Source organism: Camelus ferus, chromosome 18, assembly GCF_009834535.1.
Source record: "Camelus ferus isolate YT-003-E chromosome 18, BCGSAC_Cfer_1.0, whole genome shotgun sequence".
In the NCBI taxonomy this organism is placed as follows: domain Eukaryota; kingdom Metazoa; phylum Chordata; class Mammalia; order Artiodactyla; family Camelidae; genus Camelus; species Camelus ferus.
In genome coordinates this window covers 30,209,636-30,237,202 of record NC_045713.1, presented here as the reverse complement: position 1 = coordinate 30,237,202, position 27,567 = coordinate 30,209,636, and the positions used below count along the sequence as shown (strand labels likewise).

The 27,567-nt window shown below is 41.3% G+C and overlaps 1 protein-coding gene across 4 annotated transcripts in view; it reads left to right on the top strand.

The window, feature by feature from the left end:
- TNRC6A (trinucleotide repeat containing adaptor 6A) overlaps positions 1-27,567 on the top strand; it is a 175,993-nt gene that overhangs the window by 1,074 nt on the left and 147,352 nt on the right. For all 4 annotated transcript variants that reach the window (XM_032460841.1, XM_032460843.1, XM_032460845.1 and 1 more), the window contains exon 2: positions 24,207-24,332. In XM_032460841.1, the coding sequence (XP_032316732.1) occupies positions 24,253-24,332 (80 nt within the window). In that variant the 5' untranslated portion in view covers positions 24,207-24,252. The remainder of the gene's footprint in view (positions 1-24,206; positions 24,333-27,567) is intronic.

Here is a 27,567-nt window from a genome sequence, read left to right as displayed (position 1 = left end):
TGATTTAATCATGGCAGGGTCTGTAGCCACATAGGAGAGAGATGTTGGCTGTGTCACAAGCTTCTGGGTCACTGTTATCCAGGTATGCTGACATCCATCAGCAAGAAACAATGAACAATTATTGAGAACAATCCACTCAACAATTCAATGAGGAAGTACTATTTGAATTCCCATTTTAGAGATGGGTAAATTGAGGCACAAAGGAGTTAGGTCACTCAGTTAGTAAGTGATGGAGCTAGGATTTGATTTGAGCCCAGGCAGCTTTTCTCCAGAGCCTGCACCATGAACCACTATGATAAACTGCCTCAAGAAACATTCCTTTGTGACAGATGGTGTGCAAGGTTTGGGGCTACATTTGTGAACAAACAGAGACATCCTGTTCTCATGGAGTTTACAATCCAGTAGAAAAGGCAGCCAGGAAACATACCACCACACAAGACAATACATTGATTCAAATTAGGGTACTTGTTAAGAAGGAGAGCAATAGGGTAGCATGAGAATGTGTAATCATAGTTGGGGGCGAGGGGAAGGTGTCCCCTCTGTGGATGTAATATTTAATATTTAAATTATGACTTGAAAGAAGAGCAGGAGTCAACCAGGTGAAGAGCCAGGAAGAGCAGATAGAGGGAGTGGCATGTGTGGGGTCTCAGTGTGGGGAAGAACTGGGACGGCTTGAAGAGCAACAAAAGCAGGACCGTAACAGGAAGTGAGGCCATCCAGATAATGTGGGTCATCATTGGCTTTGCTCAGATGACTTGGGTTTCATCCCAGGGTCAATGAGCAACCATTCAAGCATTTTGAGTAAGGAAGTAGCGTGATTGGATCTGCAGTATGAAAAGACTCCTTCCAGAGATGTATCAGTCAGTTTTTGCTTCGTTACAAACCACCCCCAAATTTAGTAGCTTAAAACAACAATCATTGGTAGTTCATTATGCTGCAAATTGGCAGCTGTGGCTGGGATTATCTGGACGGTGGTGCTGGGTTCACTCAGATAGCTAGTCAGCTGGCAGGCTGGCTGGGGGCGATTGATCTCAGGTGGTCTCACTCACGTGTCTGCTAAGTGGCAGAGGCAGTTGAAACTGACCAGCCACGTGTCTCCACATCTAACAAGCTAGTCCAGTCATCTTCATATTATGACGGGGTTCCAAAATCAGCAAGAGACAAGAAGCCCCAGTGCACAAGTACTTTTCAAAGACCTGCTTTGTTTTTGCTAGTTGTGTTTGCTAGTGTTCCATTGGCCTAGACAAGTTACATGGTCAATGCAGATTCAAGAGTTGAGGAGATACATACCTCTTGACGGGAAGCATTACGACATACTGTGTCAGTTTGTTTCCAGCCTACAACGTGAATTCAAAAAGGTAAGCTGGGTACTGTCTTCCACTACTATGGGAAGACTGGAAATCCAAGAGAAAATTTGGAGCCAATTTTGCTATGTTTGGAGATGAACTTCGACCTGGTCATGTATCAGACCTTATTTTCTGCTGCGAACAAGGGAGTCAGAGCATCTGTTCTGGATGTGGATCAGGAGAGTGTCTAGAAAGTGGTGTGGAAATGTCTCCTCTTCTCACGAGGTAATCTGGAAATGACTTGGAGTCGGAGAAGACTTTGAGGTTTTTACCCTAGAATGAAATTTGGGCCATATGGAGCGTGTTTAAGTGTTCTGGGCAAGGCAGCCGCATGTACAAAGCAAGCAAGTAGGTGACTTGTTTTGGGAAATAGAAGGCATTTGGCTTAATGTAATTGTAGTGGAGATGAAATGAGGGTAGACAGATTAGAAAAGTATTTAAGAGGTAGAAAGAACAAGTCTTTGCTGATCGATTTGATAGTTTAAGGGACATATTAATGAAGACCTGCAGGTTGGTAATCCCATTTCCTAAGGTGGAAAGAGTAGAGGAGGATCAGAATACTTTGGTGGGAGAGGGAGGGTATAGCTCAAGTGGTAGAGCGCTTGCCTAGCATGCATAAGGTCTTGGGTTCAATCCCCAGTACCTCCTCTAAAAATAAATAAACCTAGTTACCCCCACCACCACCAAAATAAAATAATTAAATAATGAATAAAACATAAGGCTTTAAAAAAAAAAAGGTTGAGTATGGGGGAATTTAAAAAAAAGAGAATATTTTGGTGGGGGAAAGGGCAGGGGAAAAATCAAGCATTCTATCAACTGGGTCAAACGTTGAGTAAATTGAAGACAGAAAAATGTCTTTGAGCTGGTAACATGAAGGTAGCTGGAGACTTTGGTGAGCAATTTTGGTGGTGCAGTGATGATGGAAACCAGGTCGGAGTTGGTTACAGGGCGAATAAAGGTAAATAAACTGAAAGGACGCACAGAAATCAGGTGGTATTTAGAGATGGGTCAGTTTGGGGAACTCTCTTGATTTAATGTTTGTTTTAAAACAAAACAAAAACAGGAGCCTGTGGATTATGCAAACTATTGGAGTGGTCCGGTTGAAAGGGAGAGAGGGGAGGAGGAACCAAAGTGTGTGTGAATGCATAGGAGATGTTAGATTTTTTTTTTTCTTAATAGGAGGGAATAATGAGAAAAAAAAGATGAAGCAGATACATGAAGGCTTGTAGATCTGGTGTTGAGAGGATGAAGAATTTCCTATCTGGCAACTTTTATTTTCTCCGTGAAGTGTAAGGCAAGGTCATTAGCAGAGAGAAAGGAGATGAGAAGAGGGAGGAGGAGGCTGTATAAAATGGGCATCTTGGAGAGGGGGAGAGACGCCTCCTGAATAAAGAGGTACGGTTGCCTGGCAAAGCAGAGCGCCTCTTGAGATCAGAGAGTGTGTTTAAGATTGTCTCATTTTCTCCAGTAACATTTAAGTGCTTGGGTTCAATTACCTGGAGATGGTGGAGTGCAAGTCAGGTTGAAGTTTCGCTAAACAAATTCCACAGAAGAGAAAAAGGCCAAGATGTTCAAGAGGTTTACAAGAGTATGATGGCCCAGGTGAGCCTCAGAATCCAGCTGGACCAGAAAGGGAATGGAACCAAGAAGAAGTGATGGAGGATGAGTAAGCGATAGGCTCAGTGGAACAGAGGTTACGACGAGGTGAAGACTGCATTCTTGGAGGTAGCCTGGCATCAGCATCCCTTGGGAGCTTGTTAGAAATAGGGACTATCAGTCGCCAACCTCTGTCTTCTGAATCCAGCTTGCATGTGAACAGTCCTCAGGTGATCTGTACGTACACTGAGGATTCAGAAGCAATGATCTAAGTTGTCTTGGGCAAAATAAAGGGTTCTATTCTGGGCAGAGTGAGAAAAGAATGGACCCCAAAATGTCTCACTCACTTTATTCTTTTTCCCCTTTCAAAACAGATCTTGATTTAGCGAACGTTCCTTTTTAAAAATTTTGCCCTGGTTTTTATTTTCGTTTCATTTTCGTGATGCAAAACCTCAAATAACCTCTATTTTGACTTTTGTAATAAATTTTCTGCTGATTTTGTCACCTAGGCATGCATCCCTAACCGCTATATCAGTTTTTTCCCAACTTTTTGAGTTGTATATAAATGTAATCAGTGACATTTCTTCTGTGACATTTATTTTGAGCAATATTTTGTCTTTGAGATTCATCCATGTTTATGTATGTAACTGCAGTTCATTCATTTTTGCTGATGTAAAATAATCCACCATGCGAACGTACTGTGCATGCCTTGTATGTGTCTTGGGTACTTGAGCAAGAATTTTTCCAGGCTACCTACCTAGGAGTGGAAGTGCTGGATCGTAGAGTATGTGTAAGTTCAACTTTACAAGAAAATGCCGAACTGTTGTCTGCAAGTTGATTTTGTTCATCTCCAATCTTTACACCTTTTAATTTTTGTTGTCACTGCCTCATTGTGCCAGCTAAGACTTCTAACGCAGTGTGACAGAAATGGTGAAAACAGTGATCCTTGTCTCATTCTGATCTCAAAGGGAAGGTATTCAACATGAACACAATTAAGTAACTGTTTTGGTTTTTTTTTTTTAGTGGAAGGGGGCTTTTAGAGTTTTATCTCTTATCAGATTATAAAAATTCCTATTTCTCTAAGTGAAGTAGGCCAGAAAGAGAAAGAAAAATACCATATGATATCACTCATATGTGAAACCAAAAAAAAAAAAAAAAGACAAAGGAACTTAAATATAAAACAGGGACAGACTCATAGACATAGAATACAAACTTGTGGTTGCCAGGGGGGGAGGTGGGTGGGTAGGGACAGACTGGGAGTTCGAAATTTGTAGATACTGACAGGTATATTTAGAATAGATAAACAAGTTTATACTGTATAGCACAGGGAAATATATATAAGACCTTGTGGTAGCTCACGGTGGAAAAAAATGTGAAAATGAATATATGTGTATTCATGTGTGACTGAAAAATTGTGCTTTATGTTGGAAATTGACACAACATCGTAAACTGACTATAACTCAATAAAAAAATTAAAAAAACAAAAAGCCCCCCATAATTTTAAAAATTCCTATTTCTCCTTTGTGCAGAGATATTTTTAAAACTATGAATTATTTTTGCCTTTTATCAAGTACTTTTTCTGTATCTTTTGAGATGATAAAATGATTTTCCTACATTATTTTTCTAGTATTGTGAATTATAACGATTAATTCTCCTTTCCCCAGCTTTATTGATACATTCTTGACATATAACATACATACATGTAAGGTATGCAATATGATGATTTGATACACATATATAGTGTGAAGTGATTACTGCATTAAGGTTAGTTAACACTTCCATTCTCTCACAGGTTTACCTTTTTATATGTGTGGCGATAACGTTTAAGATCTACTCTCTTAACAGCTTTCAAGAATATAACGTATTGTTAAGTCTAGTTACCAGAACCTACTCATCTTATGGCTGGAACTTTGCACCCTTTGCACCAGCATCTCCACCATTTCCCCCATGCCCCAGCCTCTGGCAACCACCATTCTACTATTTTTATGAGTTTGATTTTTTTAAGATTCCACATGTAAGTGAGAACATACAGTATCTGTCTTTCTCTGTCTGACTGATTTCACTTCGCATAATACCCTTGAGGTCCATCCATGTGTCATGTCACAAAAGGCAGGGTTTCCTTCTTTATTATGGCTGAATAATTTTCTATTATACATATACACAGCACATTTGCTTCATTCATTCATTCACTCTTTGATGTACACTTAGGTTGTTTCCGTGTCTTAGCTCCTGTGAATAATGCTGCAATGAACATGAGGGTACACATATCTCTTTGAGACTGTGATTTCATTTCTATTGGATAAATACACAGAAGTGGGATTGCTGGATGATAAGATAGTTCTATTTTTGGTTTTTTGAGGAATCTCCATACTGTTTCCCATAGTGGTTCCACCAATTTACGGTCCCACCAACAGTGCCCCAGGATTTTCTTTTCTCCATAGTCTCACCAACACTTGTTTCTCTTGTCTGTTGGGTCGGTTTTGATTTGCATTCCCCTCATGATTAGTGATGTTTTTGAGCATCTTTTCACGTACCTGTTGGTCATTAATATGTCTTCTTCGGAAAAATGTCTATTCAAGTCCATAGCCCATTTTTAAATCAGGTTATTCGTTATTTTGGTATTGAGTTGTACAAGTTCCTTGTATATTGGCTATTAACCTCTTATCAGATAAATGGTTAGCAAGTATGTCCTCCCATTCCGTATGTTGCCTTTTCCTTTTGCTGATTGCTGCTTTTGCTGTGCAGAAATTTTTAGTTTGATATTGTCCCACTTAATTGATTTTTGCTTTTGTTATCAAATCCTAAAAATTGTTGCTAAGACCAATGCCAAGGAGCTCTTCCCCTATGCTTTCTTCTAGTAGTTTTACAGTTTAGGGTTTTCTATTTAAATCTTTAATTCATCTCCAGATAATTTTTGTGGGTAGTGTAAGATAGGGGTTCTATTTTATTATTTTGCATATGAATATCCAGTTTTCCCAACACCATGTTTTGAAGAGACTATCCTTTCTCCATTGAGCATCCGTGGCTCCCTTGTCAAATATTAGTTGACTGTATATGTGTATATTTCTAGGCTTCCGATTCTATCTCATTGATCTATGTGTCTGTTATTACGCCAGTGCTGTGCTGTTTTATTACTATAGCTTTTTGTAACAAAGTTTGAAATCTGGAAGTGTGATGCCTCTGGGTTGGTTCTTCCTTCCCAGAATTGCTTTGGCTATTCACAGGGTCTTTGTGGTTCCATGCAAATTTTAGGATTGCTGCTTCTGTTTTTGTGGAAAATGCATTGGGATTTTGATAGGGATTGCACTGAATCTATAAATGGCTTTGGGTAGTACGAACGTTTTAACAACATTAATTCTTTTGATACATGAACTTACGGCATCTTTCCATTTGTGTGTGTCTTCTTCAATTTCTTCATCAATGCTGTATCTTCTGCAGTGTGCAGACTTTTCACCTCCTTGGTTAAATTTATTCCTAAGTATTTTTTTATTTTTGATGCTATTGTAAATGGAATTGTTTTCTTTCCTTCTTTGTCAGGTGGTTTCTTGCTGGTGTATAGAAATGCAACTGATTTTTGTGAGTTGATTTTGTATCTGCAAATTTACTGAATTCATCGAATTGTTCTAACTTTTTTTTTTTTTTGGTGGAGTCGTTAGGATTTTCTAGATATAAGATTATATTATCTGCAAACAAAGACAGTTTTATTTCTGCCCGTCTGATTGAGATGCTTTGTGTTTCTTTTCTTGCCTAATTGTTCGGGCTGAGACTTCTAGGACTATGTTACGTAGAAGTGTTGAGAGGGGGACCCTTGTTTTGTTCTTAATCTTTGGAAAGTTTTCAACCTTTTACTGTTGAATATGATATTAGCTGTGGATTTGCCATATCTGACCTTTATTATGTTGAGTTACGTTCCTTCTATACCCCATTTGTTGTTGAGACTTTATCATGAAAGGATGTTGAATTTTGTCAAGTACTTTTCCTGCATCTGTTGGGATGATCAGAGGATTTTTATCTTTCATTCTATTAATGTAGTGTATCACATTTATTGATTTGCATATGTTGAACCTCCTTGCATCCCAGAGATAAATCCCACTTGATCATGTTATATGATTCTTTTAATGTGCTGTTGAATTCAGTTTGTGAGTATTTTGTTGAGAATATTTGTATCTCTATTCATCAGTGAAGTGGCCCGTGTTTTTCTTTCCTTATAGCGTCCCGAACTGGCTTTGGTATCAGGATAATGCTAACCTTGTGAAACGAGTTTAGGGATGTTCTGTCCTCTTCAATTTCTGTGAAGAGTTTGAGAAGGATTGGTGTTAATTCTTCTTCCACTGTTTCCTAGAATTCATCAGGGAAACCATCTGGTCCTGGAGTTTTCTGTGTTGAGAGGTTTTTGATGACTGGTGCTTGGGTCTGGGGTGGTGCGCCTGGGATCAGAATCTGCACAGGTGAACCTGGATCCTGGGTCCACAGGAGCCAGCTAAGTCCTGGGGACCACTGGGGCGAGCCCAGCATCTGGATCTGTGGGGGCCAGCTGGTACTTGTCCAGCGAATGATCAGTAGACTTTTGGAGATCAACACTAGTGTGAACATAATTGGGTCAGGAAGGAAAATACTGGACTTCCTATTTCTATTTCTTCCTTACCTCATTCCTTTGAGTTTCCATTTCATGCATGTTTTGTAACATACTGAATGTTAATTCAATAATACATATACATAAACTAGAAATAAACACACGCATTTGTGTCGGTGCAGGTTCAATGTCTACTGCTGAAGTGAGTATTCAAGAGAGTTTGGAGATGGTTGCTCTAAACCTTTTACTTTCTCTTCAGAGAGAACATAATTGATTAACTTAACAGCTTTCTTAACTACCAGCAGATCTAAATTCTTGCCACCTTGACAGAGCTGTGTTTTCTAACTACCCATAAAATAATATCACTACCATTTCTTGGAGACAGCAAATTTAGGAACTTTACCTATTATCATGGGTCCCAGAGACTAAATCGGATGGGGTAAAATACTCCCTGTGCCTCAGGAAGTTAACTACTTGCTTTTTCAGACACAATAAGAATTCTGCTCTCTGATCACCTGAGAATAACATTTTAAGGTAAGGAATTGCCTATTCATTGAGGCATAAGTCAATATCTGGAGTCGGCTAATGACAGACCAGGGAACAGTCAGGTACAATGTAGTAAATTATGTTCTGTCATCTTGTAATTCTTAATAACTCAGCTGTCACTCTAGACATTTCTGTGTCTTTGTCTGGAAGATGGAAAGAAATAAAATTCAGGCTAATATTACAGACAAGGCAAAAATCCGGGATGTGGGTGGAAGGAAAGACTTCACAGAGAAGACTCTTAAATTGGGTGCTGAGGAGTGAGTGAAAGTTCACAAGGTGACACGGGGAAAACGGGGGGCATTCCAGACAGAAGGAACAAGATGGGCACAGACACAGATGAAAGACCACTTTGCTGGGGAATGGAAAGTAATGTAGAAAGGCTGGGGCGTACGGAGACTGCGTGTGCTTGTGAGAGAGCGCGCAGGAAGGGAAGGTTGACGAGGCAGAGTGGGGATCATATAATACAGTCCTTAAGAGTTAGCCATGCGGGGAAGGTATAGCTCAGTGGTAGAGTACATGCTTAGCATGCTCGAGGTCCCGGGTTCAAGACCCACTACCTTCATTAAAAAAAAAAATTAAATAAAAACCTAATTACCTCCCCCCTAAAAGAAGACTGATTAAAAATGAAAAAAAAAATTTTAAAAAGTTAGCCAAGCCTGGGGTCAGATTCCTGCTCAGCCTCCTACTAGCTCTGTGATCTTGAGCAAGTCCTTCTCTAATACTTACAATTCCCCATCAGTAAATTCATAAACGCTGTACCTGCCTTCTCGGGTTACTATGAGTTTGAAATAAGAGAATCCATTCGAAATGCTTAGAATGGCACTTGATCACATGGCATCGTTTAAGGTCTCAGTGAACAGAAAGTGTTGTTGTTATTATACTAATAACATATATTTGTGTGTGTGTGTGTGATACACACACATAACAACTGTTGTGGGGTTTTTTTTGTACAACTGTTGTTTTACATGAATCAAGGGACTAGATTATGAAATGGCCTATATGCCATGTCATAGAGTTCAGACTTTTTCTATTAGGTCAGTATTTCTAAAATGTGATCAATTAATCTATAAAACAAATGGTCCTCAAGCAGCATCTATGACAAACTATGTGCTGAAGAATTTTATGAATCTGAAACGGAAGAAAATTATCAAATACCATTACATTCTTAATAATGGTGCACGCATCTAGATGGCTCAGACTGGCCAGGCCCTTAAGATGTGGTTGAAGTCAGTTACTAGGACATCGTCTATTTTAGTTATGTCACTGGAGTATTATTGTTTACATGTGTAGAATTTGCGTTCTTTGTTGTTACTATTGTGTTATGGCTCTGATTAACAAAAATAGATTAATGACTGAGAAGCGGTTCGTTGAAGTGTAAGAACCATGATAAAAATAGTCATGCAAACACTACGATTCAGAAGCCTAATTAGCGGACAGGACTTCGGGATCTGCTGGGACGAGAGCATCTGTGAACGTGATGATTTCACCCGAGCAGCTGAATGGGAAAGTGCGAACGGGACGTGTGGCTGTGAATATCTAAAAACTGGATTTTACTGAACAAGGGACGTATCCCCGTCTTGTCTCCCACGTGCCCTCTACTCGAAAACTCTGTCAGAGAGCTTCGTGGCGCTCTCAGAGAATTCACATCATTTCCAAAACAGAATAACCTCATAGGTCAACCAGGAGTTTCTCCTGGACCATGCACCAAAGTCATCTTTCCTGGTATGAAACTGATTAATTTTATTTCTAAAGGCAAAGAGGCCAAAACAACAGCATCAACAGAGGCAGGTCGTACAGTGGTCAACATGCTTCTAAAACCAGCCTCAAATTCAGGACAAAGCAAATGCTGGGAGAGAAAGCAAAAGTGGCCGTAAGCAAACCTTGTATCAGGAGAGTATGCTGCCTAGCACGGATGGGGCACAAAGGTGGTGGAACTATTATTACTGTAATGGTGACAGCCAATACTTTGTTTTCCAGTTAAGCAAAACCACTAGTGGTAAAAGAACAAACCAGTTTTTGCATCTCTGTGGTGCCCATGTGAATGAGAAAGACATGCTTGATAATTTTGGGTTCTCTTTATCAATTAATCTAATACTATTTTTGCAAGACATGACGCAGACTGGGAGTATCCTTAAGGTAATGCTGATGGAGGACCAGCCATGAGTCTAGTGAAGAAAGCTTTGGCATATCAGTATCTATTGCTGCAATCATGCAAAACACTTGTGAAACCCAGTCACTTAAAAAAAATACGAATTTATTCATCTCCTGAGTCCATAGGCCAGTGGGGATGGTTCTTTCCATCTCAGCTAGGTTCACCCGGGTGTCAGTGATTAGATGTCGGTGGGACCTACTCCATAATTTGGGGAGCTCAGTGCAAAATTAAAATGCAGGGCCCTTTATTCAAAAATCAGTTCATTTCAAGATGATATTAATGTCAAGCCGAACATTAAACCACGCCAGGGGCCTTTCTTAGCACAGAACCCTGTGTGACTACAAAAGCCATGTGGCCATGAAGCCAGTCCAGGCTGTGGGTCGTGTAGGCAGCTCTCCTGCTCTCGGCTGGGTTGTTTCATGTGTATGGGTGACAGCGTGGCTCGTCTGGGACGGGCTTGCCTGGGACAACTGGGGTAACTCAACACTACTCTGCACATCTCACCCTTCAGCAGACTAGCCCAGGCACGTTCTCGTGGGGAAAGCAGAGGATCAAGAAGCAGCGAGCCCAGATACACGGGCACTTTTCAGGTCTCTGCTTGGTCACATTTGCTGCCATCCCGTCGGGCCGCAGCAAGTCCCATGGCCAACTCAGAGACAGAGTGGGAGGATGCTACAACACTGTGACAAAGGACATGGATACCAGGAGGGAGGAAGGGCTGGGGCCATTTTAGCCATCCACCGCACTTGACTGCTCCGCAATGGTTGTATCCGGGGGCTAAAACTGCATGCTGCTTTATTCACTAAGAACAGCTATGTGTGCTGATCTCCATTAAGCATTGAAGGAGGAACGAAAATGGTTGGCACAAGCCAGTCCCCATCACTGAGCATGTGTCTTCCCACTGGGTTTCGGGAAGAGATGGGCGGCGTGCGCTAAAACTGCTTTTCCATGCGAGAGCATGCTGGCTGTCCAAGGGGGAGGTACTCCTGTGAATAACAGAAAGGAGGGAGGAGATAAGATTCCTTCATAACACTAATGATGCCAGGAGAAACCAAAAGTGATAAATCTGGTCGTTGTCGTCATTATCAGCGTGGTGAGGAACGTTATCTCACTGGTTTCAAGTGGTGTGTCAACACGCCATGGTCAGTAGCTTGCAAAGCTCAGACCTCTCATTTCAGGCCCAACCTAATAGGATATTCAGGGCTGAGGATAAGATATCAGGAAATTGAACTGTGATGCAGGAGGCTTTGTCAGTCGGCACTGACTCTTTCCTAACACTTGATTGTCTCCATTCTCTGGAGAAGGACATCAGTGACGTTTTATTGGGCAAATTTAAAAACCAGCCACAGTCCTAGAAATCACAGAGAAGGCCTTTCCAGAGCTGAGCCCAGACGAAAAAACATTAGAAATTCATTTGCAACTGCTCTCCAACTTAAAACGTCCAACTGTCCAGCCTTGGATAATGAGATAACATTCTTGGACTTAGCTGCTTCGAAAAGTGGCCTTTAGCAAGAAACTTCACCATGTTTCTAGGTATATGCCCCATCCAAATATACCCAAACCTCTGGAGGGCCACCAAGCATTTGCTGCTTTATCTAACAGCCTGCAGTTCTTAGTTAGTGCTTTCTAATTTGGTAGCACAAAAATAAATGGAATCTGTCATTAATCCAGATATATATCTATGTATACACATACAGATACACACATATATGTGCATATTATATACTTTAATAATTGACTGCAAATAAGTGTCCCCTTTTTTTTTTTTTTTTTTGCTGATTTGATATTTCTCACCATCCTACATTTGCTATTTCAACTCTCTGTACCCAAATTCAGGATCTGAGTATATTCAAATACTCCTTTTTACTAAAAAGATCTGATATACTGCTCTATCCCTAGCTCTTGCTACTTGTAATCCAAAATTCAGGCACCAAGCGTATGCAGATTACACTGTATCCTTTGCCTTATGAACTTGATTTCCAAACTCAAACTCAAGAGATAAATAGGATTGGAGAACAAGGGATATTTGAATATTACCTAATTTTTTTTTTACTAATTTTTAACTTAATGTGTATTAATTTTATTATTTTAAAAATGTGTGAATGTTTACCTACAATTAGAGGTTGGTATATGCTCCAGACAGCCAATAAATAAGTGGTTATTAGTTACTGAAAATTTAAGAAACATTGCTTTCCTTTAGGGAATGAAGGATCATTAAAAGATGCAAAGATTTTTAATAGAGGGGGAAAATATAGTCAGGTTTGCATTTTCAGAAGATTATCAGGTAGTAATATAGTGCTGAGTTTGGAAGGCAGCACATAAAACTTGATGCTGGCCGACTTGATTTTCATCTGTCTAAAAATATTTGAGTATCTACTGAATGCCAGCAAGAGAGCTCAGATTTGGGGATACGAAAATGTAAAGTTGGGGAGGGTATAGCTCAGTGGTAGAGTGCATGCCTAGCATGCACGAGGTCCTGGGTTCAATCCCCAATACCTCCATCAAAATAATAAATAAATAAGTAAACCCAATTACCTTCCTCGACAAAAATTTAAAACAAACAAACAAACAAACAAAAATGCAGAAAATGAAGACTGCAATAGGCCTGTTGTCCTGGATCCAGCCCAGTGGAAGTGATCACTATTTAAACAGATCACACAATGATTAAATTATAGCTGTGCTGATAAAGAGTCAGGGGTGGACCCAGACACAGTATGGAGATGGAAACCCTTCCCAGAGAAAGATGAGACACAGAGGTGAGAGAAGAAGGAATGAAAAGATGATTCCAGGTTCCCCGTTTAGAGCGTGAGGTCATTAACAAAATAAAGGAATTTAAGAGGAAGAGCCGATTTGCCATCTTTTGATAAGTTTTGGACATGATGAATTTGAGCTGCCTCTCAGACATGCAGGATAGTTGTCCAGAAGGCAGGTGTGTAGATAAATGTGGAGAGAGAAATCTGAGCTGCGGATACAGGATGGACCAGGAGCCAGTGGATATTAACTCAGCTTGTCCACTGCCCTTAATAGCTTCCTCTCTGGCCACGGTCAAGGCCATAGGCAACCGTTTCTGCAGAGCAAGATGTTTGTTTCCAACCAGTTCCCATCTCTTAACCTCCACTTTGAACCTACCCACTTTGGTTTCGTTTTCATTGTTTTCTGAAGCCTTGAATCTCTGTTTCCGTGATGGAATTTTTCGTTTTTTTCTTACTCATTGCCCCACCTCCATTCACTCTACTTCTGTTAACAGCTGCTGGGTTTTGTTTGAGGCACCTCTTCTCCCCAAAACTCTCATCCTATGTCGTTCTGGCAATATCGAGTCCGCCCCAAATTTGGGGCAGGGGTTGTGCAGGCCTGGCCAATCCCAAAGTCTCCTGTCATAGTGATTAGCTCAGGATTACAGCAGAAACCCTGTGTATGATCACAGTAGAAAAAAAAAGTTGCCATGAAAGTTTCGCTGAGACTTCTGGCACATACCCAAGGGTTCTTTCCCTCTTAATACAAACCTAAAAGGATATGCGGACAGTATTTCTACGGCAGACCTGTAGCCACAAGGAATTTGAGACCAGAGCCAATACCAAGCTAGGAAACCTGAGAAATGCAGAAAACTTGGATCTTGGTGATCTTGTTGAGTTCAGTCTTTTAGTCGGGGAATTTAACCCATTAACATCAATTGTGATGAACGTCTCCTCCTGATGAATTTGCTTATTTTAATTTTTATTCTTCAAGTACAGTGGTTCTCAGATGCATGTGTAGGACCCCATCCCAGAGATTCTAATTTATGTGGTCTGGGGTGTGCTCTGGACATCAGCATTTTTCAAACCCTCCCCACGTAATCCATGCAGCCAGGTTGCAGAATCTCAAATCTTATCAGTCATTCTTGATTTTTGTTTGTTTTTTAAATGTTTCATTACAAAATACCACATGCACAGAAATAGAAGACACTCTGGAAAAAAATGAAGCAAACAAAACTTAAAATTTTTACATTGAGAAATGAAATATCACCAGCACCCCGGAAGCCTCCTGAATGACCCATTCCAATTCCTCTTAAACCTCCTGACAGATTACCTTCCTGTGAGTTTCTGGATTTACTCTGCATTTACAGCACCCCCCGAACAATTCAAGCCGTAACCTACCTTCACATTCTTTCCTGTCCCCTGCTCCAATGTTGAAATCTTATGAAAACCTAGTTCTAGCTTTGAATTTTTTCTCATGATTTACATATCCACATTTATTTAGATATAATCATAAGGTTTACTGGTGTTTTCAGACATTCTGTTTCTTGTATCCATCCACCACCCCTTTCTCTGGAATTTGCCGAGTTGGAAGCTGGAGTGCTGTCAGTCCAAATGAGAATCTTGTTATTTTAGGAGCCAGTTCCCGGGCTTAGAAGGGACAGGGGTAAATGCACTGCCAGACCAGGTCATTTATGTTCTAGAGGCAAAGGTGTTCTGTCCTTCTGGGGTACTAAGCGTTCTCTGGGGCACTGTGCCTTCCGCAGCCCGTGTTTACTCTGAAGCATCCTACCTTGGAGAGCCACCCACGTGGCTGTGATGGGAAGAGGCCCCGAGGACCTTTCCTCTTCTTCCCCAACCTCGGTCCCTGTTGTTCTGGAAGCCCTGTTAAAAAAGAGCTCTGCTTTCCCAGCCCGACCAGCCTTCAAGGAAACTCCTCCAGGAAACTTACTCATTCCTTTGTTCAGAAAGTAGTCCTGGGGTCTTTATCCTGGGAACTTTATCTGACTGGAGCTGCTAGCTAGAGGGCGATGTCTGACCCAGCCTGGCCAAAGGCAGCCCTGTATTTAATTACCTTAACGACTGTCCAGGGGGACCTCTCTCTCTCTTCATATTTGTTTAATCTTGGATTTCCCCCTGGCTCCCTCGGAAAAGCTACTTTCCCTCAGGAGTGTTTAGTGTCAAGTTTCTCTCCCGTGGTTTTTCCACTGATTGCAAACCTTCTGTGTTTTCTTTACCATTCTTTACCATTTCTGATTTACTAATCGGACTCTGTCTTGTTTTTTGTTAATCACGGACCCATATGCAAAATTTGCCAGACTGTTAAACATTTTGTATACAAATAATATTAAAATATAAATACTCTTGCACATGTAAATAATTTTGTATGTATAGATAATATACGTATTTTTCTGTCATTTTTGTGGAATTTTGGAACATAGGGGTAGATATTTGTGCTGAGAAAAAAAATGGGGGGGGGGGGACTGGCATAAGATGGCATCTCATAGGGAACAGCCATATTTTTAGCATCTAAATTTGGGCCTTAGTGCATGCAAGAGTGTACTTACAGTAACTTGTATTTTAACTAATGCTCAATTTGCTAAGGCTGTAAATCTAAAATCTTAATTTTCCCTAAGCCTTTAACACAGATCCCACTGCTGCATTTATAAGTCTACCTATGTCTTATCTAAAGTTAATGACTAATTTTCATTTGTTCTTATGTCAACGCTAAATTAGCTTATAAATTTGACAGTAAATTCTCCTGAATATTTAACATGATTTACAAACTTGATTTACCACATTCCCTTCGCTTTGGCATTTTTAACCACAATTACAGATCTGATTCTCTTCGGCGCTTCAAATGTCTGACCAAGCAGACGTTTATAAATGGAACAAACAAAACTGCTAAGCACCTAAACACTCTTTACAAACCTGAAATTATTTACTAGTCCAGAGGTTTTTCAACATTTCAGTTTTAGTCTAAGTCCGTCAAATTCCCTTAAATATTTTTAATTAAAGTCACAAATCTTCTTACAGCAATCAAACTCTCTTAACCCAACTTTCTTACTACTTCACCTGTTTGTACCCTGGCAACTGAAGGCAGCAGGAGGAAAAACTCTCACAATTAAGCTTATTGGTTTTGCCCTAGATTTACGTCCACAAATATCCAGTAAGCCCCTAGGACTGCCCTCTAATATTACATTTCCCTAATATATTTACTCTCCTGTTTTCCCAGGTAGCTTTTTTCTTTTTCTTTTTTATTTTTGGAAGAAAGAGAGGATTTATTTATTAGTCTTTTTTCACCTTTTGAAAATTACTATTTTTAATTATGATAAAATACACGTACCATAAAATTTACCATCTTCACCATTTTTAAGTGTCCCAGAGGACTTTTCACAACTCATCTCTCCCTACTCTCAATGGATGACCTCATTCACTATGGAATTATAAGCACTAGGAGTGGGGAGAAGGGTATATGGCTCAAGTAGTAGAGCACATGCTCAGCATGCACAAGGTCCTGGGTTCAATCCCCAGCACTGCCTCTAAAAGTACATAAATAAACCTAATTATCCTCCCCCGCAAAAAAACTAAAAAAAAATATAAATAAATGAAGTCACCTAGAAAATGTAAAGAAAAAAAAATAAGTATTAGAAATAATTTGAAAGGAACGATCTTTTTTCCTTCCCACTGCCGGGTTTACCAGCCCACCTAGATCAATGCCTCTTTAATATGCTTCCCCTTGTCTCACAGTGGAGGCGCTGTCCACGCCAGTCTCCCCACCCAAGCCCCAGGTGCTGCCTTCCCACCTGCTGAAGGACTCTGTGCCCAGCATCATCCCACCCACTCCTCCTCAGCGACTTTCCCACCTACTCATCATTTCCATCAGCAAGCAAGAGTGCTGTCTTGAAAAACACAAAGTTATCTTTGGCTTTTCCTTTCCTTCTGGCTACTACCCCATTATAGGAAAGGTTCTTTCAAAGAGCTGTCTACACTGCTTTCTCACTGCTTTACCTCATAGTCCCCATTCTCTCTTTAACCTGCTCCGATATGGCCCCTACGCTCCATGCTTTAGAGGACCCCACGCTGGCCTCCGTCCTGCTATGCCCATCCCCACGAGGGGAACACAAGCCCTCAGACCTGCCCCCTCCCCAGACCTCACTTAGGATGCTCTGGACTCTGGAATTCCCTGTCTAAATGGTCTCAAACCAGCGCCCAGGGCCTTTGAGGGGGTGGTTCCCCAGATCCAAGGCATGCAGTGCGTTCATCTCTATGCCTCAGAGACAGCTGTCTGCTAAGATGGAGGGTTAGGGAAGCGTGTGTAGGTGGAACTTGGATGTTCAGTCGGAGTGGAGGGAAGAAAAGGCGGGGGCAGGTCAGGGGACCAGTTCTCTCTGTGCCCGTTCATCTGGTAAGGAACTCAAGGAGTCGGAGAACTCTAAATTTGAATCTCGCCTCCCAATATACGATGACTATAATAATATTTTACTTAGAAATTTGCTCAGTTGATATCTCTTAAATATTTAGATGGATAATGTGCAGCCCTCCCCTTGTACTTTTGGCCCCACGAGTGCCCCCTCCAATCAGATTTTGACAAGTCCCACGAAACCTCTCTAGTGAAGGTCGCTAATGACCTTCAATTTGCCAGTTCAGTAGCTGCATCTCCGTCATTTTCAACCTCTCAGCAGCCCTTGACACAATGAAAACCTTCGTCTCCTGAGTTCTGTGACACCCCTCTCTTGGCCTGCCTCCTGCTCCCTCTCAGTCCCTTTGTTTGTTCCTCCTCCTCTTCTCACTCACCCCAAATATCTGAATGCCCCAGGGTTCAGGCCTCAGACCTCAGCATCACTCCACTTAAATCCTCTCCTTTGTTATCTGAGGTCTCATGTCTGTAAATACCATCTACAGGCTGATAACACACTTCTGACTTCCCACATCCAGCTGCCTGCTTACATCGCTGCCACCCGGGTACCTAATAAGCACCCCAGATTTTATAGGTCCAAACCAGAATCCTTGATGTCCCCTTAACAAACCTGTTGCTCCCCCCACCCCACCTCCAATATCTTTCCACCATCCGCCCAGACGTTTAGTCCAAAGCACTAGACATTCTCCCTGAGTTCTCATTGCCTCACCTCCCACGCCCGATCAACCCACAGGTACGGTCTTTGGTCCTACCTCCGCAACATACCTTCAAGCTACTCCACGTCTCTCCGGTTACAGTGCTGCCGTCCTCTTCCCAGCCAGTATCGCCTTCCACCTGGACTCTTCTTGGAACTTTATGGTTTTAGGTCTTACATTTAGGTCTTTAAACCATTTTGAGTTTATTTTTGTACATGGTGAGAGGGAATGTTCTAATCTCATTGTTTTGCATGTGACTGTCCAGTTTTCCCAGCACCAGTTCCTGAAGAGACGGTCTTCTCTCCATTGTATATTCTTGCCTTCTTTGTCATAGATTAATTGACCATAAGTGTGCCAATCACTTTTAAAATAATGTTAGTTGTGTATTTGTTCTCTGAGTAGAACTTAAGCTCCATTAAGGCAGGGACTCATCCGTCTTTCTCATCACTGTATGCCCAGTGCTTAGAATAGTGTGAAAATTCAATAATAAAATTTCAAAATAAATGAGCATTAGTTAGTAAAATTCTTCTAAGTGTTTTACATACCTTAAATAATATGCAAAACCCCACAACTTATCACAAGGACCGTGAACATTTTCTGCTGAACCTAAAGGTTCATGTTGGAACTTCTTTTCCAACATCTCTGTTCTTGTTTTTATACTTTCCCATGTCTTGTCAAGTCACTTCTCTAAAAGAGCAGATTATCATCCCAGGGAAACTGAGGTTATAAATTCAGGAACCTCAGACTGGAGATTACGAACAGCAACAAGAGAAGCAGAATATGCTCTCCAGGGTAGGGCAGGACGAGCCCCACTTCCACCACATTGACTCTTTCTTGTAGTTACGCTGGACCTGGTCTGTTTATGGTAGGAATCCAGCCTGTCTCTTCCACCCAGAATTTAGTAGTACATTCACCACCTAAGCGTCATTTATTCTGCACATTTAGCCAATTTAAAACAATCTTACTCTCCATATGACTGTTTTCTTTTTTAATGTGTAAAGCTGGAATTCTGCAACTTTCACCTAGATTCTTAATTACTTGTACTTCGTGGGATCCGGTGCCTCCCTCATGTCATACTTTCCCCATTGTCTCATCATTCATCTCATTCCATAGACGTTCCATTTGCTGGGTTTTAGGGGAAAACTATTGTTCTGCGGGTATTTATTTTGTAAACTTTGAGGACTCTCTTCTTCTATCTGATCGTTTTTGTATGACTCTCCAAAGGTTTCAGGCAAGATCGTTTTGGTTTCATTTCCAAGAGCTATATACCTTGTTTTGTCTCCATGGTTTTTTGTTTGTTTTTGCTTGAGCCTCCAGGAAAACGTCAAATGACAGTGGTAGCTCACATCCTGGTTTAGTTTCTGACTTTAAAGAGACAACTCCGGTGTTTTATTAAGTATGATGTTGACTGTTGATCTGAGATTCTTTGATCATCCATCCCTTAATTCATTACATATTTATTGGTCCCCATCCAAGTGCATTGGATTTGGCAATATGTAGGGCACCGAGCGCCTTGGGGAGCACAGTTTCCATGGCATGGTGCCAGCGTGAGCCAGATTGCAGTGGTTTGCAGGGAGGCACGTGATGGAAACCTTCTTCTTTAACACATTCAAAGGGTTTTCATCAGGAATGGATGCTGAATTCTTTTTTAAATATTCTTTCAGCATTTATTAGTTAAATGGTGAGTTTTTTGTTTATTTGACCTATTGGGATGATTTAACGTATTAATACATTTTCATTCATTCATTCAGGAAATATTTGAGTGCTTACTCAAAGCCATGTATTTTTCTATTATTGTGATATTAAATTCGTGATTTTTTTCATAAAATATTGTAGGCCCTTGTGATTTCTTTAATAGCAATTTGTCAATATTCGATGGTTTTTTACAATACTAGGATAAATTCTACTTAACTGTGGTGTGTTATTCTTTAAATTTTAATTACTAAATCAATAGATCTTATTATTAATAATTCAAAAGATGCAAAAGCACATAAAGCCAGAAAGTTCACATCTAATTTCCCCATATCCCAAGGGATAGGAATTTCTGGACCTTTTTCTTTTTCAGTTTTAATAAACCTTTGAAAATCATTGGCAAGCATTTTATATAGGATTTTTGCGTCTGTATTCATGCTTGTGGTACAGATGTCCCAGGAGAGTCACACCTGGTTCCACATCAGGCTGGCGTCTCCTGCTAAATGACATTTTGTTGCATTTCTCACCCATCTGTTCTGTCTGGGCGACAAGGCACCCCTCCCACCCCCAACCACCCCCCTCCCTCTCTGGGCGAGCTGGGCACCATGCAGAAGTAGCTGAGGTTCATGTGTTCAAAAGGTGTCTATTGAGCACTTATCTGACTCCACAGAACTCACCTTCTAGGCCAGCGGCAAATAATACACAAAATAAATAAAATGTATGGTGTGTTAGGTGGTGATTAGAGGTATGGAGGAAGAGCAGGGAAGGGGGACCGGAAATGTTACTGGGAGAGAGGGAACCATCATTACGGTGGGAAGGAAGGTCCCAGGTGGAGAAGCTGAAAGTGTTGCTGAAAGAATTCAGATGGCAATGAGAGTGAATGAGCCGCACCCACTTAGGGCGAGGTCCGTGAATCCTGCGAATACCACACGGAGCAAGAGAAGTGAGGCAGCCGGAGTGTGTCCTGTGTGGTTCCATTCATGCAGAGCACAAAAGCAGGAACACTGATCTAGGACATTAAGTCAGGAGGGCAGTTACTGTGGAGGAGAAGGAGCGTCTAGAAGGAGACACGGTGTGAATTCTGGCAATGTTCTGTTCTTAATCCAGCTGTGTGTTCCGTCTGTGAAAATCCATCAAACTGAACTTTTGTGATGTGTGCATTTTTATATAAATATTACATGTCAGTAGTTTTCTTTCTTTCTTCCTTTCTTTCTTTCTTTCTTTCTTTCTTTCTTTCTTTCTTTCTTTCTCTTTCTTTCTTTCTTTCTTTCTTTCTTCCTTCCTTCCTCCCTCCCTTCTTTTCTTTCTTTCTTCCTTCCTTCCTTCCGTCCTTTCCTTCTTTCTCTCGAAGGGCTTGTTGGTTATGACTGCCCATCCTCCTTTTTTTTAATTGAAGTATAGTCAGTTTACAATGTTGTGTTAATTTCTGGTGTACAGCATAATGACTCAGTTATTTATATATATATATTCCTTTTCATATTATTTTTCATTATAGGCTATTACAAGGTATTGAATATAGTTTCCTGTGCTCCACAGTAAGTCCTTGCTGTTTATCTATTTTATATATAGTAGTTAGTATCTGCAAATCCCTAACTCTCAATTTATTCCTTCACCAACTGTTCCCCCCTATTTTTTTTTTTTAATTCAAAATTAGCTGTCTCACTGGTAGACACAACCACCAGAGGGACCCTCCCTGAAATCCACTGCCTTATCTTTCTCCCATTAAAGTGCACATTAAAGGGAGTCACTACGTGTGTGTGTGTTTGAATGAATACGTGAGTCAGTAAGCAAATGCACCTGTGTCATCTCTGACTGGCTTTGTGTCCAGCCTCCCTTAAACTAATCACCGTGGGAAAACGGAAGCAATAGCTATTTTTACTGTCACTCTTGTATTCAAAAAAAATCTTTTCTGTCTCCCCTCTGCTCATATGAGAATAATAATGTCATTCAGCAAACATTCAAACAATTTTAGGATTGAGAGTCAGGAGATCAAGGAAAATGAGGCCAAATATTTGTCCACTGGACTTGGTGACACGTAGGTTCTTGATGGCGTTGGTGGAAGCAGTTTTACTCATGTGGGTGCAACAGATGCCAGAACGCAGGGCTTCAAGGAGAAATGGGACGCGAGCAACTAGAGTGCATGCTGACAAGTTTTCCAGCACCTTGAAAGTTAGGAGAGTATTATGTGGGAGTGTTTATCACAAAGGACGAGAAAAACTAGAGCATGATGACTTGCTAAATCGAGACATCAGTGGACAGGAATACTTTCATTTACTTCTGCAGTCAATCCATTAGTCATTCGTGTCCTAAGTACCTCCTGTACAGGGTCTTCAAAGGTATATCCTAGTTACTCCTCAGGTCTGCCTTTCTTTTTCAATTTTGGGGGGAGGTAAGTAGGTTTATTTACTTATTTATTCTTAGAGGAGGTACTGGGGATTGAACCCAGGACCTCACGCATGCTAAGCATGCGCTCTACCATTTGAGCTGTACCCTCCCCCTCTTGTACAGGTTCTTAAAGCTGACAAAGAGCAGAGAATTACACAACTACACACAATCTCTGCCCTCATGCAGCTTACAGTCTATTAGGGAAGAGAGACGCTGAAGACATAGGTGACAGAAAGAACGATGCTGGCGGGGGAGTGGTGTGGGCAGGTGTTAAATCAAAGTACAAGGGGGAGAATTAACATGGGCAAGAGGGATCTCTTCTTTTTTTTTTTTTTTACTGAATTATAGTTGATTTACAATGTTGCAGGTGTACAGCAAAGTCATTCAGTTATACATACATATTATTTATTTATTTGCTTATTTTTATTTTTTGGGGGGGAGGTAATTAGGTTTTATTTATTTATTTTTTAATGGAGGTGCTGGGGATTGAACCCAGGACCTTGTGCATGCTAAGCACTTGTTCTACCGCTGAGCTGTGCCCTCCCCCCCGTATGTATCTATTCTTTTTCAGATTCTTTTCCGTTATAGGTTATTACAAGCTATTGGATACAGTTCCCTGTGTTACACACTAGGACCTTGCTGTTGTCTGTTTTATACATAGTAGTGTGTATCTGCTAATCAAGAGGGGCCTTTCCTCACAGTGAGACAACAGTGACGTCCCTTTCTTACAAAGGGATAAAAGTGAAAGATAGACACAAATGCTGATAAGAAAAATGGCTGGCACAGCAGAGTGGTGCACTCCTCTTAGGCAGGAGAGTGGAAAAGTATACGAGGTAAGGTGAAGCCAGGTAAAGGATCGGGGTGTTTCAATCAGGCCTTTTCCAGCACTTGGATGCTGGGTGAGACCTTAAAGAGACCTAGAACAGCAGCTATCAATCTTGGTTCACAAACCAAGCAGTTGTCAAGGGTGACTCACAAAACCTGTAAACAAGACTGTGTAGAATTCTGCAGAGTCACATCTGACATGAGGATCAGCAAGCCAGCAGAGGCGGTGAAAACTGCACCAAATTTTCCAGTGAGAAACTTGAAGGAAGAGGCCATACTAGAGATAAGCTGTTTTTTGGGCACATTTTCTTCCCCCAAAAGCATAGGTACAGATTTTCATTTCTTTAATTGAACACGAGCTAATGTCATTGGTTTGCATGTAGGGGCCTTATATAAAAAATGATATATGTAAATCTCAGCTTAATGAGACCTTGGCAAGATGGGAGGTTTGCAAAGACTGAGACCAACGGAGAAGCCAGCAGGTCCCTATTTCCCACCTCACACTCATTCTTCACTAAGTGATGAGTTCTTCTTTCCTGTGTTCTCTGTCTCCCTCCCTCTCTCTGTCTTTTTATTCTGAAGGTGGGTAATTAAACCCTCACTAAGTGTAACCTGATTACAGTCAAAATACCAAGCTTACAGATTATTCATTTTTAAAAAATATTAATAAAAACACATTGAAATTTTCTGCCATTTCCCTGCGTTCTGATAGGCTTTTAAAAATTTCTTCTTGTTTATTTTTATTTTTTTATTGAAGTATTGCTGATTTACAATGTTTCAAGTGTATAGGAAAGTGATTCTGTTATACATATATATAGATAGATATGTATTCTTTTTCAGATTCTTTTTCCATCATAAGTTATTACAAGATGTTGAATATAGTTCCCTGTGCTATACAGTGGGTGCTTGCTGTTTCTAATAGGCTTTCTTTTTTTGTTGTTTCTTTGTTTGTTTGTTTGGTTTTGGTTGGGGGAGATAATTAGGTTTATTTATTTATTTTTGGAAGAGGTACTGGGGATTGAACCCAGGACCTCATACATGCTAAGCATGCGCTCTACCACTTGAGCTACATACCCTCTCCCCTCTAATAGGCTTCCCTGAGTGAAGAAGGGGGGAATTTAACACCCAGAAGTCGCATATGGGAGTGTATCTCACTGGTAATTATATCTCACTAGCTGTATTCGGGAGGGAGAAAAATTAAAAGTAGAGAATCACTAATACCATGCAACCCCTTCATTTCTCAGGTGTGAACACTGAGGCCCAGAGAGGTGATGTGATTTGCCCCAAGTCATGCAACTAGTGGCAGAGCCAGGCCTAGAAGCCAGGTGTCCTGGCTCCCAAGACATTCCGCTGCCCGAGGAATGGAACAGGTAGTATCCTCGCACTGGGGGCCGTGGGTCAGTCCATCCAGCCCAGAGCTGCCTGGGGTTCCGACTAAGGCTCAGCTCAAAATTCTGACCATGCAATGACTCAGGGATGAAATCAAAACTGGGTTAAGAGAAACAGGGTGAGGTTTGAAATGTAACCATCATGACTCCAAGACAGAGGCCAATGGACCATGTTCCTACGGCAGCTGTCGCTTCTCGAGGTGGACCTAGCTGGGCATAAATCATGTCCATCTTCAAACAGCTTACCAGCGTGGTAGCGAGTCACCTTCTGGCCATTCTGACACGCGTGCTTTCTCCAATGCAATTCACAGGGTTTAGAACATCAGTGGCCACTTGCAGGGGATGAATGGGGAGTCGGGGAGGGAGGGAGTCAGGAAGACCAGTTAGGAGGCTCTCGTAGAGATGTAGGAGGAACATAATGAGGAAAGGCTGGCTGGTGGGGTCTGCCGAGTCAGTGTGGCGTCACCTGGGTTAGTGGCTGGTAAAGCTGGTCAGCGGTGGGAGTGGAAAGGTAGACAAATCAAAATCGGGAGGCAAAGAAGTCCTGCTTTCATAGATTAAGGGATGTTCTTAAGACCAGTACTGATGAAAACAAAAACAACGTGTACTGCTATAAGTAAGATTTATCCTGTGTGCTCTATGTAAGCAGGGGTACTAGTCACTGCTAACGTGTGCTGCCCCCTCTGTGGAGTCTGACTCGTAGTTCCTTCTTCACTTATTCGATGGTTCTTGTTGAGCATCTATTGCGTGCCAGGCTCCATTTTGGGTACTTGGAATTCGTCAGGTGAACTAAACAAATGAACGTCTTGGCCCCTCATGGAGTTCAATCAGGGAAAGGTGGTTAGAGAAGCTGGTCTTTTGGGAAAACGACAGAAGAAGAAAGCTAGGAGGGAAATCGCTAAACTGAAATGGTATTAAAGTTAAAGCCAGAAAGAAGTATATTAATAAGCTGAGTTTCACTGGGTCCCTCTGAGAACGATTTTTCTAGACAGAAAAAAAAACTGAGATAACAGAATGATTGTCCCAAAGGTTCTGCCCAAATCAGTGGCTGTGATTAGAACCAGACACCCAGGGATAAACTACAACACAGGAGGTGCCATGGGGAAGGGGTCTAGACCAAGACCAGGCAAGGAGGCTCCGATCTGTAGACAGAACTGTCAGTTTACGTGGGTTGTCAGACTTTAAGAGACCAAGCAACTTTGTCCCAAGTTGTTTCAACATGGTGGTGTGGGGAGCAAACCGTGGGGAACCTAGGAGCATCTGAGGTCCAGGTAAGTCAGGCACGCATGAGCACCAGTCATGAATAGAAAGCAGGACTGTGGTCGCTGAGCTGAGACTCAAGGAACAGTCCCAGCCCCTGGGAGGAGTTAACGATGTCCCAAGCAAGGCACTGAGACTGGGACTCAGGCCCAGGAGTGAAGGAGGGAGGCGCTGTCAGAACCAGGGCATAAGGTAGGGGCTTGGTCATAGGATCCCAGTTACAAGCTGGACCCTGAATCAAACCTGAAATAATAGCCAGAGGGACTGAGAAACCTTTAAATCTCTCCGGATTAAGAATCCATCACATTGATCGGAACCCCAGGACTTGGTCTATAGAGAAAGTAGGATGAGGGGACAGGAAATGGGCACCACCTCCCTCCCCCATGTGGAAGGAAGGAGGGGAGATCATGCTGTCATTCCTCTTGCCAGCAGGAATCCCCACTAGCACCTCCATGGCTGCCATGGCATTAGATGGTTCCAGAGAGTCCTTTTTCTTGAATTAACCCAGGTATTCACTCCAAAACTCAGAGACGATGATTTTCTGAGCAGGACTGTTGACTAGTGCAGGTATGGAGTCCTTATCTGCATCTTACTTAATCTGTGTGTGGTTTCTTTCAGCCACCACCCCGATCCACCCATTATTCTTGCTCTCAGCTCATGCTCCACTGCACGATCCACCCTGTTTCCGTCTCCCTGGCTCCCACCCTTCTTGCTTATTCCCTGTTTGAAGGCTTCCTCATCCCTCACACGGCTTGACGCCATCTTTGCCTGATTTGACATCTTCCTCTGGCTACACTTCTGTAGTGGACTTTCTGTTTGATGCTCCAGCGTTCACCCACCCCAACCCCCATTCGTAGAAGGAGTACAGTTTGGGGAATTAAAAGGTCTAGTCCACACTCTACCACTGACACTGCACTGAGTTTGGTTTCCAAACAATCCTATCTCTGCACCACTTAGCCCAGAATCAAAGTCCCAAGAGTAAGCTTATTACTCCCAGGTTCATGGCCAACCCCTCGGATCTGGCTCCTTGGACTGCCGCAGTGGGAGTTGAGAGAGGAGGCAAGCGCCTTAAATTACTCTCTTGTCAGACCTAATCACAGTGGGTAATTCTCCTGGAAGGAGATCTGGCACTAATCAGAAGGGAGGGATTCTATATCAGTATTTTCCAATAGAAGAATAATGCAAGCCACATACATAACTCAAAATCTTCTAGTACCATGTTGAAATTACTATTAATATTTTATTTAACCAATATTTCCAAAATATCATTGTGTCAACCTGTAATCAATATTTAAAAAATGATCAGTGAATTGTCTTCCTTTCTGTTGTTGTTTTAGGTCATGGAAATCCAGGGTGTATTTTACTCTCATAGCACAGCTCATCCAGATGCTACATTTTGATGGGAAATATTTAATCTGTATTTATACATATAGCTGAAAACATAGGACCACGTTCCCAAGTTGCTTCATTTCTGCTTAAAAGTTTTCCAATTACTGAATCAAGTACCAAAAAAATCATTTGCCTTTAATATTCACTTCCACATGGACAAAACCAATTCATCTTTATTAGAACTGTCTGAAGCCAAAGCGTATTAGTTTCAGAATGGTGTTTGTTCAAGTTGCGTTAATACATGGTTTCCTTGTGTCAACTCTGTTTTAGCCACATGGAAGGTAAGGGAGTGTTGTACAAACTGGAAAAAGACTCTAGCTTTATCAGTACCAATAAAAATTTCTCTTCAAGTTTCTTCCAATTTTTCTTGCAGGTTTTGCACATAATTTATATAATGTTGGTTATGAAAATTTGAAATAGTTTTACATTGATTCATATTATTAAAATCTGTAGAAAATTATTGATTTGCATTATAAATAGGTTTAATTTCAGTGTAAATCCTTGTACCTTTTTTTACAGTAGTCTTTTTAAAATTTTTCTAAGCTATTACATTTTACATTGCTTTTAT